The sequence below is a fragment of the Natrix helvetica genome, assembly GCF_964273705.1.
Source record: "Natrix helvetica genome assembly, chromosome: Z".
Classification (NCBI taxonomy): Eukaryota; Metazoa; Chordata; class Lepidosauria; order Squamata; family Natricidae; genus Natrix; species Natrix helvetica.
Window position 1 is genome coordinate 71,795,320 of NC_138554.1, and position 17,744 is coordinate 71,813,063.

Genomic DNA, 17,744 nt, shown 5'->3' on the forward strand with positions numbered 1-17,744 from the left:
GCCCAAGCACGCACAACTCGGAAGCTAATCCCTCCAAAATCAGCCATACTTTCGTTCCAAAGTCGGCTATGTAGATTGGGAACGCGTCCAAATATTGCGCTATTTAAAGAGAAATTCCGTACCAAGAAAATACTCTAGAAATTGAGATATTACTTGGAAACGTAGCAAGAGGCCAACATACAATTCCAAATACGCTAAAGGAGAAACCCACAATATACTGGAATAAACAGATAAATTATTTTTCAATTTTATTCAATTATATTGAAATTTCAGATTTCTACCGCATGGCTGTAGTAAATTGGATAAACGAAAATCCATCTAGATTCGACTAATGCATCCTACATATTGCAAAAACGTTAAGAACACGCAAGTCAAACGTCTCGATTTCTAATTCTCACGGAAGAGACGTCAAGCCTGCAGCGTGAAACGGAAGACGCTCGGCGGAGCAGTTTCGACGGAGGGCTGCAATCGAATCGACCCGGAACTATTACTACACCGGATTTTACTAGGCGAAGGAAATCGGCGGTTGCTATAGGGGCTTCCACGAGATCGCTATGTATCGGCAAGGGTTTCGGCCTCCTACCCCGCCGTCTTCGAGTGGCTCCGGGTTTCTGAGCCCTGTCTCTGGAGAAGTTTCTCCACAAGGCTACCGAAGCCCTCGCCACATGTCGCCTTACGGATCCCGCTCGCGGCCGTTCGACATTTCTCCTCGCTCTCCCCGCTTCCAAACATGCGGGGATGGTGGAGGCTGGTTTGGAGCTTCGGTACCGGCGCACCCACCACGTAGGCCCCACAGTGCCAGTCCCAGCCACCTGGCTCCCTACAGTGGCGGCAAGTCCCCCGGAGGAGCATTTTACCAGCAGCAGCATTTCAAGCAGCCGCCTTCGGGGGGCTACCAGAGATGCAACCAGGTATTTACTGGAAGGAGGTGGGGGTAGATATAACTGGGGTCGTTCACTGTTCAGCCATTCAGGCTCTGCGCGTCAGAACTGAGGGGTCTTTAGTGTTTTTTGAACTTGCATAGAATTAAGCATGGCCTTTTTGCACGCCTGTTTAGTATCCAGTCAGCAGACATTTTACATTCAATGATGCCTTTTAACATGAGATCGCAATTGTCCCAAATATTCTAAATACGTATCAATCAGAGTAAGTTGGAAACTTAGTAAGCCGCCTTTACAAATAAACTGGTTTCTGTTAAGGTGGGGTTCTGAGAAAAACATCTCCAAAAAAACTGAGTAGGATTGTGGTACTTATTGATCTTTCAAGGCCTGGGGGATCCAACCACTAGATATGTATAACAAACCTAGGCAACCTATTCCATAAAATATATAACAGCCAGGTTTATATATTTGACAGTTTCTGGATTGACAGTATCTTTGACAGTTTCTGGATTGACTACTCTGAGAAAATCAAGAAACATCCCCATTTTGAAAATTAAGGACACACCTGCCCTCATATCTTTCAACAAAAAACAAAAGAGAAAGGTTTTCCCCCTTCATTTTTTTTCTGTAATCCCTTTCAAACCACAGTCGAGCAGTTCCAAAATTCACCCTGAGGATGAGTGTAAACCACTGGATATGCACAATATTGATTGATTTCACTAATATGAGAATAAGCCCTATTGGACACAGGAGCCTCTAACATCTAAATAAACTTTCATGCATTGAAGATTTCAACTCTAAATTTGCACTCCACTGAATTCCTATTAAAAAAAATAGGATGTTCAACCAGTTTCGCAAACTGGTAGTACATACTTGTGATATGTGGGAACTTGGAAGATCAGGTTCCCAGATAAATGAAGCTCTTTTGTCCCCCTGCTGTGGCTCTCTGTTGGCTGAATCCAGCACTGGCTGGCCCCACCTCTCCCCCCCCAGTCACTCCTTGCCTGGCCTGAGAAGGTAAGGGTGAAGGTGGGGGATGGAGACTCGCTCCATATTCCAGAGTAGGAATGAAGCACACCTGTGCTTGCCTCCTCTTGCACACGCTTCTTCAGACCCTTGTTGGTGATGTGCAACTTGCTCTCTGTCCCAAGACACTGGCCCGGTCCTGCTACAGCCGATGCTCCGCATTGTAATGAGCTCCAGGAGGAGAGGACACCTTCTCCCCCATTGTGAAGTGCTAAATTTAACTCTGCTGCACAAGGTGCTGCGAGAGCAATGAGCAGGAGGTGGCAAGAGTAACGGTGTCAGCCGCAGCCAGATCAAGCCAGTGTCTTGGGGCAGAAAACAAGTCATGCATCTCGCCAAGTGACCAAGGTGCATGCAGCACCAACAGGGTCTGAAGAAGTGCCTGCTAGACCCAGCAAATACAGGGGTGCTTTGCTCCCGCTCTGGAACATGGAGCATGTCTCCATCCTCCGCCGTCGCCCTTACCTTCTCAGGCCAGGCGAGAAGTGACTGGGAGGTGAGGGGTGGGGCCAGCCAGTGGTATGTTCAGCCGATGGAGCTACAGCAGGGGGACAAAAGAGGTGCATTCAGCTTTGGAGCTGCAGGTTGCCGACAGTTGGCCTATGCAACCGTCTGAGAAGAGGCAGCTTAGCCCACAGGAGCAATGCAGAAAGAATCTCCTTAGTTCTTGGAGACTAAAAAAGAGGGGTTTGAACTAATCATTTATGAAGATTCTCAATCATTCCAAGTAATGGTTGTCCCAAAGGTGCTTTTCAAAAGGCAACTGGATTTTCTTGTTGTTTTTTTTATTTGAAAACTTTTCACTTCTCAACCAAGAAGCTTCTTCGGTTCTGACTGAATGTTGGAGAATAGAACATTCTCCAGTGCGCTGCTTGGAGAGTCCAAGGAAGGGTTAACACAGCCTATCTGCCCAAGGACTGAGTTGATTTTTCCCCTGGTCACGCCTCCTTTGCCTCCTCAGATTCAGTTTTAAAACCTCAGTCCACCCGATAGGACTTGTTTTGGGGAGCTCTCAGTCTTTGGACAGATAGGCGGGACTCTCCATGTGTAATTATTAGATAGTGTTAAGTAAATTTAGGATTTTTCCCTTATTTTTTACTATTGTGTTTCAGAGTTAGCTAGGTTTGTTTCTTTAAAATTGGTTTCTGGGGCGTCGTGGAGCCTCACCAGCTGCTTCATGCGTGGTGGGGGAATCAGCTGACACCACTGGTCCGCCGGCGGCTGGCGAGTGTGGGGACAGCCGAGGGTTCGGCACATCTTCAACTGCTCTGGGGAGTTTCAGCTCTAATTTCTTCCCAGCGGTATCTTGGCAGGCTCCGGAGGTCGCGGTGGCCATTTTGGAAGTGACGCGTTGGCGCGCTTCCCAATGGCCTCATTGTTGGCGCCGGCTGCAGGCGCTTAAAGCACGCAAAAGTTGCGGCAGCCATTTTGTTGGGTCATTTCGGCAGCAGCAAGACAGAACAACCCAGCAGCCTTCCACGACTCTCCGCCCCAGCGCAGATCACCGCCAGGGATTACAAAGGCCTGTCCCGGGCACCGGGAGTACCTGGGTCCTCCCTATTGACCTTCGGCCTGAAGGGGCGGCTGTGGAGTGTCCTGGTGCCTCTTCCAGCCTCCAGAATCGTGAATCTGCAGACACTTTGGAGCCGGCTGGCCAGCGTCCAGTGCCCTTCCCCTGCGGCTGATTCATTCTCTTCCTGAACAACCATCAAGAACATGGCTGATGAAGGTTTGCAGCAGAGGGAGGAGTTGGCAGGGCCTCCTACCAAACGCAGTAGGCCAGCTCCATCAGGCCAGGGGAGAAAGGGTGATAGAGGAACAGGGAGCAAGTCTTCCCACAGTTCCTCTGGGAACAAAGGCCCTAAGCACCTGGGAGAGAGGATGCAGGAGAGTCCTAGGGAGAGGCCTAGTAAGACCTGGGCCCTAATCCTCCCCAAGCCTGTGAGGCTGGGATGGGGCCTCCTTTACTCAGGCAGGAGAGAGAGGAGTCTCTCTCCAATCAAGGGGATCAGTCTCCCTCCATTAGTGGTAGGGATTCCCTGTCTGGCTCCCCTGCAGCATCCCTGGGTTATCCTGACTCCCCTAGTTCCTCTGTGAGGGAGGAGCTGGAGTCTCTCCAGGGTTGCTCCCACATGGAGGAGGCCTTGGCTCATATTCATTCTGAAAGAGGCCGAGTCCCTTCTAGACCCAGGCCTGTTGAGGACAAAGGCCCAGCTCTCTCAGCTGAGATGAGGGAGATCATTACTCACGCCATTTCCCAGGGGGTGGTTGAAGCCATGCGCCAAAAGGAAAGTAAGAATGGCAGGGGTCCTAGGGCTACCCGTCCCCACGCGGAAGGTAGAAGCCACACCCTAGACTCCCCAGGCACCTCTGTTACCACAGAGGTTTCTGTGGGAAGAGGAGGCTACAGATGAGTTTGAACTTTCGGAGGATGAGGACATGCCCCCTGATAAACCTGCATTTACCGACCTATTTAAGTCTTCCTTGTTTAAAGCTATCTTAGGGCCTCTACGGAGCTCGGGGCCAAACCTAAGGATAAGGCCATTCCCTCTACTTCCGAGGACCTTAAGGTGGGCCTCTTTAGTGAAACTACCCCGGACCCGGAGTTCATCCCGGTCCCTGACTTGTTCGTGGACGTGGTTCAACACCAATGGGTCCAGCCAGACACACTGGCCAACCCCAGTGGTGCAGACAAGACCTTGTATCCTCTGGAGACAAAATTAGAGGAGGCATTAAAGATGCCCAAGGTGGATGCCCTGGTGGTCTTGCTCACTTCCACCTCCACTCTCCTGGCTGACCTGTTAGAAGGGCTAAAGGCAGAGGACAAGAGGGCTGAAAAAGCTTGCCATAAAACGCATCAGGCAGCCGCCTGGGCGATTAAGGCATCTACCTCCGCTTCTTTCTTTACAAGGGCCTCCCTGCTCTGGCTGCGCCAGCTAAGAGCTAAGCCACCTTCGGGGGCGTCTCGTTGGCGGCATGATCTCAACAAGATCATCACAGCAGTGGAATACTCAGCGGATGCCTCCTTGAATGCAGCAAAGTTTGCCTCCAGGGCACTGGCTTCCAACATGACCTCACGGCGCCTGTTATGGCTTCGGCATTGGCAGGCAGACATGAAGGCCAAGTGGAAGCTGGCTTTGGCCCTGTTCAAGGGGGGCTCGCTCTTCGGGGATTCCTTGGATAAATTCTTGATTGAGACGAAGGATAAACGGAAAATCCTTCCCTCTACCTTCAAGAAGAATGAGAAGAAAGTCTCTAGTTCCTACAACCAATCTAATGACAGGAGACAGGACAGGAACAGTTACGGTTCCAGAGGCAGACAGAATAACCAGGGCTCCTTTCGGAAGCCCTTTTGAGAGGGTTCCAACAACCGTCAGTTTAGACGTGGCAAGTGACCATCAGAGGTCCCCTCCCATCGGGGGCCGGCTGCATCTTTATGCAGACCGCTGGGAGGGAATCACCGGGGATGCGTGGATTCTAAACACAGTCAGGAGGGGGCTGACACTGGAATTCCTGTCAATTCCACCGCGAACGTTCGTTCATTGCCCTTTGGCCAAGAACCCTGTAAAAAGGTCCCTCATGCAAGCAGAAATCGACAATCTCCTACAGATAAACGCCATAGAGCCAGTTCCCCCGGACCAGGAAGGGAAGGGATTCTACTCCATTCTCTTCCTGGTTCCCAAGAGTTCAGGGGGGTGGAGGGCCATACTAGATCTGAAACGTCTGAATTATCATCTGGCCTACAAGTGTTTCAAGATGCAGTCCCTCCAATCCATCCTGGGCTGCGTAAGGCGAGGCGATCTGCTCACGTCCATCGATCTAAAGGAAGCGTATCTGCATGTGCCCATCCACCAGGCCCACAGGAGGTTCCTGCGACTGTGTTACAACGGACGGCACTACCAGTACAGGGCTCTTCCGTTTGGCCTCTCGTCCGCCCCCAGGACTTTTACCAAGCTCCTTGCAGCTGTGGTGGCTCATCTGCGCTCTTGTCCCATCCGTCTGGAATGGTATCTGGACGACATCATTATACACTCAAAGACTCGTCTACAGGCGGTGAGAGACGTAAGAGCCACCATCCAAACCTTACAGGAGCACGGCTTTTCGGTGAACCTAGAGAAAAGCCACCTAGAGTCTGCAACACGCATCCAACACCTGGGCACCGTGATGGACTTTGTCTCGTGCCAGGTGTTCCTGTCTCCGGACAGGCTACGTTCTCTCAAGACCAGAATTCGGCTGTGCCGCTGGGCTGCCACCTTACCAATCGTTCAATTCTCGCAGCTGCTGGGGTCATGATTTCTTGCATCAATGTAGTTCCCTGGGCTCAGCTCCATGCCAGGGAGCTACAGTGGTTCCTGCTAGCGATGCAGAGGGCGAAGGCCAGCAACTCGCCCAGGAAGGTTCAACTACTGCCACAGGTGTCTCGCTCCCTGGGTTGGTGGCAGTCAGAGGCAGTAGAGAGGCGCTGTTTGTTCAAGGAGCTGACAGGATCATGGTGACATCGGACGCCAGCCTCTACGGCTGGGGTGCCCATTGCTAAGGCCAACTAGCGCAGGGCAGATGGTCGCGTGCAGAAGCAGCCCGAAACATCAATTGGCTGGAGTTGAGAGCGGCTCGTCTCGCCCTGAGGTGATTTGCAGGCCAGCTGGCAGGTCATCACGTCCTGTTGCTCACGGACAATGTAGCGACAAAGGCCCATGTGAACCGGCAAGGAGGTACTCACTCCAAGCGGCTCATGGCGGAAGCGGAGAGCCTGGGTCGCTGGGCGGAACATTGCAATTTATTTCCCTTAAGGTAGCCTTCCTAGTGGCAATCACTTCTGCCCGTCGATCTCGGAGCTGGGCGCCCTCTCTTCCAAAGATGACTTCTGTCATTTTCATCAGGATAGGGTGGTTCTTTGTCTTGATCCCACCTTTCTCCCGAAGGTGAACACCCCCTTTCACAGGGCACAGGAAATCGTTCTGCCCAATTTCTGTCCGGCCCCTTCTAGAGATAGGGAGCGGCTTTGGCATCATTTGGACGTCCGCCGCGCTTTGCGCATCTATCTCAGGCGGACGGCAGGGGTACGCAGGTCGGAGGCCCTTTTTGTCTCTTTTCAGCCAGGGTCCTTGGGGGCCAGGGTATCCTCGGCCACCATTGGCCGGTGATTACGACAGGCCATAGTAGCAGCCTACGAGGCGGGGGGGTCAGTCTGTCCTGGCCAGGATTACGGCCCACTCGACTAGAAGTGCCATGACCACCGCGGCCTGGGCCACCAGGGTGTCGTTCAAAGACATATGTCGAGCGGCGACCTGGGCGTCCCCGACTTCATTCATCTGGCACTATCGGCTGGACTCGTTCGCCTCTGCAGACGCTTCCTTCGGGCATAGGGTCCTGCAGAGGGTGGTGGCTGACACTCCCCTTGGGTCATAGTTCTCCCTCCCTGGGACTAAGCTTGGATATGTCCCAGATGTGACCCCTCCCTCTCTTCCACTGGAAAAAGAACGTTGATCTTACCTGAACGTGTCTTTTCAGGGGAAGAGAGGGAGGGGTCACGACCCACCCTAGGTTATATAAGAGGGGCATAGGGGGAAATGGGTCTATACTTGCAGGTCCAATGTTCACCATCAAGGAAACTGGGAGATAAGGAGAAGGAAGGAGTATTTAAGAAGTTTTCTCTCAGTCTTTGGACCAATCAGGCTTTGAGAATACCCACACATGACCCCTCCCTCTCTTCCCCTGAAAAGACAGGTTCAGGTAAGACCAACGTTCTTTCTCAAAGAGAAATGCTTTAATTTCTGTTAATAAGGAAGCAAAACGTTTCAAAACGTTTCCTCTTGATAACCAATGTACCTTGCTATGCAGCAGAAGATCTGCGTACTCACTTTCCATTTCAAGTAAAAATTCTTTAAATTGCCAATGATTAAGAGCTTTAGCTATAATGGAATTGATAATTTTAATCACCAATTCCATAACTTTGCAAATTTCTTCTGGAAATGTCTGCACACAAAGCGCTTCTTGATGAATGATGCAATGGTAAGTATCTCGTGATTAATTTTTTCTTTCAAAATACCAACAAACCCATTTCTTACACCAGTCATACTTTTCGCCCTGTCTGTTGAAATTGAGACAATTTTATCAAATGGAATATGCTGTTTTTCAATGCACACAATTACAGCATTTGCTATATCCTCTCCACATGTTGGAATTTGAGTGACAATAATCCTAAAAGTTCTTCTTTAGGATCTGTAGATGAAATAAATCGTACAAAAAGTTAAACTTGCACTGTATCATTTATGTCACAAGACTCATCAACTGCTATTGATAAAGCTGATATCAATTTAAGATCTTCGACTTGCTGGTTGGTTATATTCGAAGACATTTTGACTGTTCTATCTTTCACTGTTTTAGCAGAATATGGTAACTCTTTAATTTTTTTAAGAATATCTGCTTTGTTCTTAAAATCCCAAAATAGCTCTTCGGATACATTTATAAAACAGCTTTTTATGTATTCGCTGTCTGTATATGGTTTTCCTCTCTTAGCAATCTCTTGACTAACCACAAAACTTGCAATATTAACATTGTTAGAAGATTGCATCCAGTAATTAAATACAGAACTTGATTTTTCTTGATTCTTCTGAAGGTCCTCAACTGCTTCTACGCATGGGCCATGAAGTTTCAATCGCACTGTACATGTGCGCCCGCACGTGGTATTTTGTGGAAGAGCCACACTCGGGTCAAAGAGCTGCATGTGGCTCACAAGCCGCGGTTTGCCGACCACTGTCTTAGGCTGCAGAACTTCCTCCTGTCTCCCAAGGTCATTCCCACGTTCCATTATAATATTTGACTGCTATAGAAGAGATTAAATAATTCCTTTTATTCAGCCTGACATTTTATTTCAGTAATTGGCCAGTAGCACAGATCTTTTGAAAAGTGACATTTATCTAGTGAAGAATCAATATAGTTTAGACACCATTGACTAGAATATTTGAGTTTCACCATTTTTAACTCTCTTATTTTACTCATCTATCTGATATATTGGGTGATTATTCTAATAAATTTAAACTCTCTTGTGTGTGTGTGTGTGTGTGTGTGTGTGTGTATGTATGTATGTATGTATGTATGTATGTTAATTCTCCTTAACTTCTATTTTTGGGCTTTATTGGCTTCTTTCATTGATCCTTATTTCTTTCATCCACCTATACAATTTTTCCCATATCTTATAATATTCTGTTTCTTCTTTCCCTGGATTTCTTTTGTTAATTTGTTCATTTCGGCACAGTCCATGATCTTTCTTATTATTTCATCTTCGCTTGGTATCTATTTATTTTTCTATTTTTGAACAAAGTCAATCCTCGCCGTCATAATTATGTGTAGAATTAAATACGAGATTTCTTTTTTATATTTTGTTGTCATTATTCCTAGTAAAAATACTTCTGGTTTCCAATCAATTTTGACTCCCGTTATTGATTCTAGCCAATTTTTATCTTTTTCCAATACTTTTTAGCTTCCTCACACGTCCACCATAAGTGATAATATGTTCTGTGTGTTAATTCGCATTTCCAACATTTTGATGAAATACTTGTTGGTGCCATTTTGTACTGGTTTTCTTTGTATGCAATTGATAGTGTCATTTTTAAATTTGTCCCCAAATTTTTTTCCCATTTATCTAATTCAATATTGTAGCCAAAGTTCTGTGCCCATTTTACCATTTGTTCTTTCACAAGTTCATATTCCATTTTATGCTTCAGAAGAAATTTATATATTCTCCCTATCATCTTTCTTTCTGTGCTTTGAATTATTTTGTCTAATTTGTGTGGTTCCATTTGGATGTCATATAATTTAGTTTCGTTATTGTATTTCACTTTGATTTGCAAGTAGGTTAGCCAATCGACTTTCATGTTTTGTTCTGCCAATTCTTCGATTGTTTTTAAATTTCCCTGTCTCTGTATCTTAGCACTTTATTCGTATCTGTAAAATTTGGGTGAGTCATCCTTTCTTCGGGGATAGCCAATTCGGGATTTTCACATACTGGTTTTTTTAAATTTTGAGCCAGTTTTGCAATAGTGAGTTTCTAATTAGATATTTTTGAAAGTATTTATGCATTTTGCTTTTATCATCCCATAGAAACGTATGCCAACCTACTTGCAGATCATGGCCTTCTAAGGTCAAGATTCTTTTATTTTTTAACTCCATCCAGTCCTTCAACCATGTTATTGTTACTGTCAACCATGTTATTGTTACTGCTTGTGCCTATAACTCCCAGTCTCGTAATGCTAAGCCTTGAATAAAACAAAGTTTATAAAGTATATAGCACGTTTTCTAAAATTTTAAGAATTTTGGAAGTAAAAATGTAAGTCATTATGCAATTTGGATAAAGCAATTAAATTTAGTTATTTATTTAGGAAATTTATATGGCCACCTACTCACAACCAATTTAAGTGACTTACAAGCAACACAGCATAGATTTTTTTTTAAAAAAATAGTAACACACACCCTGGCGAAAATTATTATTTAGAATAAAAGAAGTCAAATTACTGACCTAAAATGTATAATATGTCTAATACTAAAAATCCATGGAAAAATTGTATTTAATATAACTAGAGAGATATGCGGGTACATTGCATAAAGAAGTTCAAATCCTATTATAATGACTGTCTGTGGATTACTTTGTGCTCCCAAATTTCATTTGGATAACAAGCAAACAACAAAATTCTGAGGACCAAGATTTCCACAGTTTAACCTGGAGCTACAGATAATCTCTTTTATTTGTTTTATTTATCTTTATTGATACAATGACAATAAAAAGACATCAGAATCAATTGACAGTCAGGCTATAATATATTGTTATAGAACATTGTCATTAATGAATGACTGCTTTTGTCCTATAAAGCAGGAGTCCCCAACCCCTGGGCCATGGCCCAAAACTGGCCCTATCACATGGAACATCCCCATTTCCCCCGCCCCCTTATCAGGCTGCCAAGAGAGAAAGGTTGGGACTGCTGCTATAAAGCATATGTTTACTTGAATAAAATATTAATGATATAATAACCATTACAAGTAATCCTTAATTTAGAACCATTCATTTAAAATATGTTCAAAGTATAACACTGAAAAAAATTGATTTACAATCAGTCCTTGCACTTAGGACTTTTGCAGCATCTTAGTTACATGATAAAAATTCAAGCACATATGAACAAAGCATTTATGACAGTTGCAGCATCCTGGGATCATGTGATCACCATTTGCGAACTTTGCAGCCACTTTGTACAAAGTCAATGGAGAAGCTAGATTTGCTTAACAACCATGTTTAGCAATGGAAATTTTGGTCAAATTGTAGTTGTATCTGTCTTGATTTGGGTCATTCTAAAGTTTATGCTGATAGTATTAGAATGACCAAGTGATGAAAATCGAGAGGACTACGGAATTTCTTTTCTGTTTTTTGTTATCCCCTACTGATAGAGATGATTTAAAATACATTGTTCGCCAGTCCCAAAATTAACAAAGATTGATATATGTGTTTGCTATTATTTTCCCAGTATATTAAACTTCTGAGGAGCTTTGCTTTTTCTTATAAAACCAAAACAAAGAAAGATTGCTAGTAAACTTGTATTTCAGCTTTAAAGCAAACTAGATTATCTGTTGTGATTTTTATGAAACAGTATCTTAATTTAGTAATTACTTTATAATATGTTTTCTTTTAAAAAGTAATTTAAAAATATTTTTTTTGTTTACATTCTAAAATTTATAGGCCCATTGCATGCTTAAAATTGTTATTTTTTAAAATATTTATAAATAAATAAAATGAGAGAAAGAAAGAGAGAGACCTTCTAAACTGGAATGCACTTTGTGGCTTATTCAACTTTTAAAGAATGTTTATCTGAAAAAGTATTTAAAGATTACATTATGTAAGATTGCATTTTCATTCATTGCAATTACTCTTGTTAAGTGTGCCCTAAGTTTAGATACAGTGTAGTTAATATTTAGATGAAGCTGTCATCACATTCTAGATCACAATACTGCAAGACTGTAATAATTCTAAATGGTTCAAAAACTTTATTTCACCATTGTTCATTTCATAACCAGATGTCAAATACCGTGGTGGTAGTATTATACAATTAAACCCAACGACAACCCCACAGGTGTTGCCCTAGCTCAGCTCCACCGCACTAAAGAGGTTATACAAAGGTTATGTACAGGCATGAGCAGCAAACTGCCATGTGCCTTAGTAAATGATTACCTCAACTGTCTATGAGCTCACCTAATTAGTAGAACCAGGCACTACCAGGAACTATTGTGTTATGTGAGATTCTACCCTGGCTGGGATGGTCTTAGAGATTGACAAGGAGAATAAGCCAATAATGATGCTGTTGCTACCTATGCTCTTGCTTTGCTTGTTGAAACTGTATAAAAGCAAAATAAACTTTGTGGAGGCAGACAGACATTTTGGACACCTGCTATGATGGATTTCTGAGTCCTACACTGCACATGGGTGCACACCTCCCGCTGGCTGGCTAATTTTCAGGTTTCTGCCATGCATGCGCGGGGGCATGCTGAGAAGCGCATGAATGTGCAAGGGGTAGGGTCACACGTGTATGGGCGAGGGGTCACATACACACACGGGGTAGTGCACCCCCGTTTTTGTCCCAGGAGGCTGGGACTAGGCCTAAAATGGGACTCGAGTGTCGTGCACACATGCGTAGGGGGGCGGGGTGTGTCACGTGAGAATTGCATTATGGGTGTGGGTGTGCATGCATGCTGTCACCTGCACTTTCGGCATGCGACAACAAAAAGCTTAGCCATCATTGCTATAGGACTTCCAGTTTCAGATAGGCAGGTACTAGCCAATCTGTCAGACATCATGGTAATTGACAGGGACCAGAGCACTGCAGTGATAATGAACGAGGAATATGAGGGAATTAGAAAAAAACTATACATATTTATATAACTAATTGTTTTGAAATTTTAAAAATAGAGCTATTTATAACTTTCTATACTTGTTTTAATGTATTCTTTAGATATTCACCATCTCAGAGTTTTACTTTGGTTATAATTTTCAAGTGAGAATATAAAATAACAGCTAGTTACTAATGTGTACAAATTACATTTTTAGGGTGGATGGAAGTATTGAAGAACTTATATAAAGCTGATACTGAATGCAAATATATGCATATATAAATTTTAACTACATTCTTTCTTTTGCTTCATGACTTTTCTCGAAGGGATCACCCCGAATATCGACTCCATTTGGTACACCATATGGGAAGGAGAAATCACTGTCCAATGATGATGTGGAGAATTATTATAAACCTTCAATGCTTGAAGACCCATGGGCAGGCCTAGAACCAGTGTCTGTTACTGATGTCAACCAACAATTCAGCCTTGAACAAACAACACATTGTTGTAGAAAAGGGAGATATTTCAGCTAAAGAACTTACAAATTAAATATGTTTATGAGATACTAATACGTTTGTGAGAAACTGAAACAGAATTGCTTTTCTTAAGATGATCATTAAGTAAGTACATTTTAATTTGCATACTTTTGTTCTGCCATTTTGACAAGATTGAATATTTTTATACTGAAAGAAAGAAGACACTTTTACACTTCTGGATATACATAATAAAAATACTAAGAATACATTCTTAGCCATTCTTTAATTAGTTTGTCATTTTTAAGGGTTTTCCTAAGCAAATTGTTTAAGATTGTAAAATTCTGGAGAAAATGTCAAAAGGAGAATTTTAAAATAAAATATATTAGCTTGTATTACAAATATTTTACTATTTTTGTTAATCAAACTTCAAAGCTACATTATTAAAATCCTTTGGCTTGGGTTGAGTTTTTTATAGTTATGGGTAATGAAATATTGAGCATGCTCCCAACAAAGCTAACTCATAATGAAATCTATCATCTATATCCTAATAATAGATACGAAAAATACTGTAACAAGTATCATAAAATAGGAATATCATGGAATCAGAAGCGGAAAAAGCATAGAAACATGGCATTAATATTAAAAGTTCAAGATAGCTGATTAAAACAAATAGCATGAAATATAAAAAGGAGTAGATTTTAAGAACAGTCTAAGCAAATTGTTAATGGAGAGAATTCTCCAGCATTGGAGCCACCATCAAAAAAGGTGATTCCACTAGACTGCACTTAAACCTCTCCTGGTTGGCATATATAAAAGATTTTCTAGTGAGTACATAAAAACTGTTCCTTCAAATAGAAATACCCAAGGAGAGAGACATCGATAATTCATTTGCACTTGCCAGTGTACTTATATAAGCAATCAAGGACGATACGGGATCAAAATGCACCTCCAAACTAGGTACCCAATCCTTTTGGGAAAAATAACCCTATTGAGAGCAAGAAAATAGTTATACTGTTTTGAGACATCCCTACTTATTAGTCCCTTTGACCTGTTAGTTTCAACATACTGGTTAAGTCCAATATGCAATCTGGTCCGAATGGGAGTAAAGTCAAGGAGTTTGAAATTGATGAAAAAACAGTATGCTGAGTGTCATCATTATAAATATAGCACCCAACACTACAATCACTGGTAACCTTCCAGTGGCTACATATAAATGAGGAGTTTCATGGCAATACAGGTATTGCTTGACTTAACCACCATTCATTTAGTGACTGTTCAAAGTTACAATAGAACTGGAAAAAGTGACTTATTACCATTTTTCACACGACTTGCAGCATCCTCATAGTCAAGTGATTACTCAATTCAGATGCTTGGTAATTGGTTCATATTTATGACACTGGTAGTGTCCCTGGTCATGTAATCGCCCTTTGTAATCTGACAAGCAAAGTCAAGAATTCACTTAACCAGATTTCACTTAACAATTGTGTTACTAACTTAACAATTGCAATGATTCACTTAACAACTATGTTAAGAAAGTTATAAAGTGAGACAACTCAACAACTGCCTTGCTTAGCAGCCAAAATTTCTGGCTCATTTGTCATGTTGAGGACTACCTGTACAACAGAATTATGCACAAGATGAAATGTTGAGCTGTAAGATGAAAAAGGAATATATCTTCAAAGTAGAACAAAACAAGAATAGACCTATGGTCTTGACTCCCAGCTACCTCTTTAGAGGATGTTATCTGAGGATGTTATATCTGACAGTATTAAAAGCGGATATTAAGGATTATAAACAAATCCTATTCCCTCACTAATGGCAACCAAAGCCTTCTCCATACGATGACATGGTCTGAAACTGAATAGAACAGTTCTAGAAAATCAGTTTCATTTGGGAACATTTGGAATCCATCTGCTGCCATTCTTTCAACCATATTGATGAGGAAATGATAAATTCATAATTCACTGCAAGCCTAAATCTTGTTTTAATCTGGAGGCAGGGAATAGGATATTGATAATCTATAGATTGTTTTTAAATCTAACATAAATGGTGTTTCCCACCTACTGAGGGAGGTATTGTTGATTAAACATAACACATCTTTCAACCAATCCTTCCTGGTCACTACTAGTCAAGAGGAAGCTAGGCCCAAATTCATCCAAGAATCTTGTCCACATACTGATAGGATACAGATCAAAATTGATCCAATAATACACAAGCCATTGTCCCACTTATTTTTAGCATTACTGATAAAAATGTCAGTTTAACAATGCATATAAGCAAGATCACCTGAAAAGAATCCATAAAGCTTTCAGAGTTCATTTGCTGAAAACACTAGATCCATGATGGCAAACTTATGGCACATGTGTCACAGGTGGCACGTGGAGCCATATTTGCCAGCATGTGAGCTGTCAGGTCCTATGTGTATGTGTGTGCCGGCCAGCTGGTTTTCGGCCTTCCAGGGGGGCAAAGGAGGTCGTTTGCGCCTTCCCGAGGTTTCAGGAAAGCCTCTGGAGCCTGGGAAGGGTGAAAAATGGGCCCAACGGGCCAACCGGAAGTTCGGAAATAAATTTCTGGTTGGTCCGTTGGGCCCGGGAAGCCAGAAATGGATCGTTTCTGAACTTTGGTTGGACTGTTGGGCTGTTTTGTGCCCTCCCTGGGCTTCAGGAAAACCTCCGGAGCCTGGGAAGGGTGAACAAGGGGCCCAATGGGCCAACCAGAAGTTAGGAAATGATCCGTTTCCGGCTTCGGGGGGTGGTAGGGGAGGCTGATAGAGCAATTTATCTGGCCTATGGCCTACCGTGCTCAGCCGAATGAGGGCCACGGGGCAGCACAGATGCAGGAGAGAGGGCTACAGGGGGGCAGCACAGCCATGGGGGGGGGCTTAAACGATTTGGGTAAGATTCTTACCTGTAAGAAGTCCCTTCTGGAAAAAGCTGAGGTGGAAAGAAGCAGTCTGGCTGCTGGGTTCCTGAAGCCTGGGGAGGGCAAAAACCAGGTCCAACCGGAAGTTAGGAAACAATCCGTTTCCAGCTTCAGGGGTGGCAGGGGAGGCCAATTTCGCCTTCCTGGGCTTCAGGAAAGCCTCTGGAGCTTGGGGAGAGAGAACATTTCCCCCTGTCCAGGGGCCGCATGTGCAGGTAGGCGGGGCACACCTTGCATTGTGGGTGTGGGCATGCACTATTGCATGTGCGCATACAATTTTGGCATGCCTTTACAAAAAGGTTCGCCATTACTGCGCTACATGATCTTCCAGAGCCTAATTGGTCCCTCCATTACATCCAGAATGAGTCCTTTAAGCAGTGATTACAAAGGACAAGTAAAGAAAAACAAAAATAAGCTTTCCAATAAATTCTAAACTATACTTAGGCATATTTGTTTTTCCTACATGCTTCATCATCTGCAGATCTCTAATAAGGAAATTGGTTTTGTATGGAAGTCTTAATAATTCAAGGTCTAGCCAACAATCAGTAATCCATGATGTAACCAATTACCAAGGTATGACCTGAAGAATTAGAATCATCAGTAAATCTCCTCCAAGTGGCCTATTGTGCTCAGCTTAAGGGGAGAGGGCCACGGGGCAGCACAGGCACAGGAGGGAGGGCCTCGGGGCGGGAGCATAGCCATGGGAGGGGGCAACACATGCACAGAGGAGCTGAAGTGGTTTGGGTAAGTTTCTTACCTGTAAGAAGTCCCATCTGGAAAGCGCTTAGGCGGAGAGAAGCACCCTGACAGCTGGGTTAAGCCTCCGGCATCTCAGATCTTGCAGCCGCTTCTTCTGGCTTTTAGTGCGGGCCGAGCCTTGGTCATTCGTGAAGACACTCCACATGCCTGACCCAGCTATTTTTCTCTGCTGATGGTTTTGCTGGTGGCCTGCCTGGAGAGCACCTTGGGCAGCACAGCGAAATTTAGCAGCCATGAGCCGCCACTTTGGGTTAAGAGTCAGACCTGTAAGTCCCATCTGCAAAGAGCTGTGACAGAGAGAAGTTGCTGGGTTGAATGTTGCTTCTCTGTCATAGCGCTTTCTGGATGAGACTTACAGGACTCAAAGCAGCGGCTCATGCCTCCTAAATTTCGCTGTGCTGTGCAAGATGCTCTCGCAGTAAGACTAGTAGCAATCAACTTGGAGGTCACATGGAGCATCTCCCCAAGCACCTGAAGCATGCTGTGCTGCGCAAGACCCTTTCCCAGTGAGCTGCCACTTTGGGTCCTGTAAATCCCATCTGGAAAGCACTGTGGCAGAGAGCAACAGCAGTCAACCCAACTGCTTCTCTCCACCACAGCACTTTCCAGATGGGACGTACAGGTCCGACTATGAACCCAAAGCAGTGGCTCAAGCCTGCTGAATTTCCGTGTGCTACCCAAGACGCTCTCCCAACAAGACCAGCGGTGGAGAGAAGTAAGTGACCTGGAGAGCACATGGAGCACCTCCCCAAACGCCTGAGGCTTGCTGTGCTGAGCACCACACTTTCCCAACAAGAGCTGCTCTTTC

General features: G+C 44.0%; 1 protein-coding gene across 1 annotated transcript; it reads left to right on the plus strand.

The window, feature by feature from the left end:
* The first annotated feature begins 415 nt into the window (after window positions 1–415).
* MPLKIP (M-phase specific PLK1 interacting protein) lies at window positions 416–13,647 on the plus strand. The gene is made up of 2 exons (XM_081932612.1): window positions 416–911; window positions 13,106–13,647. The coding sequence occupies exons 1-2, from the start codon at window positions 555–557 to the stop codon at window positions 13,310–13,312; spliced, it is 564 nt and encodes a 187-aa protein (XP_081788738.1). The 5' UTR covers window positions 416–554; the 3' UTR covers window positions 13,313–13,647.
* The last annotated feature ends 4,097 nt before the right edge of the window (window positions 13,648–17,744 follow it).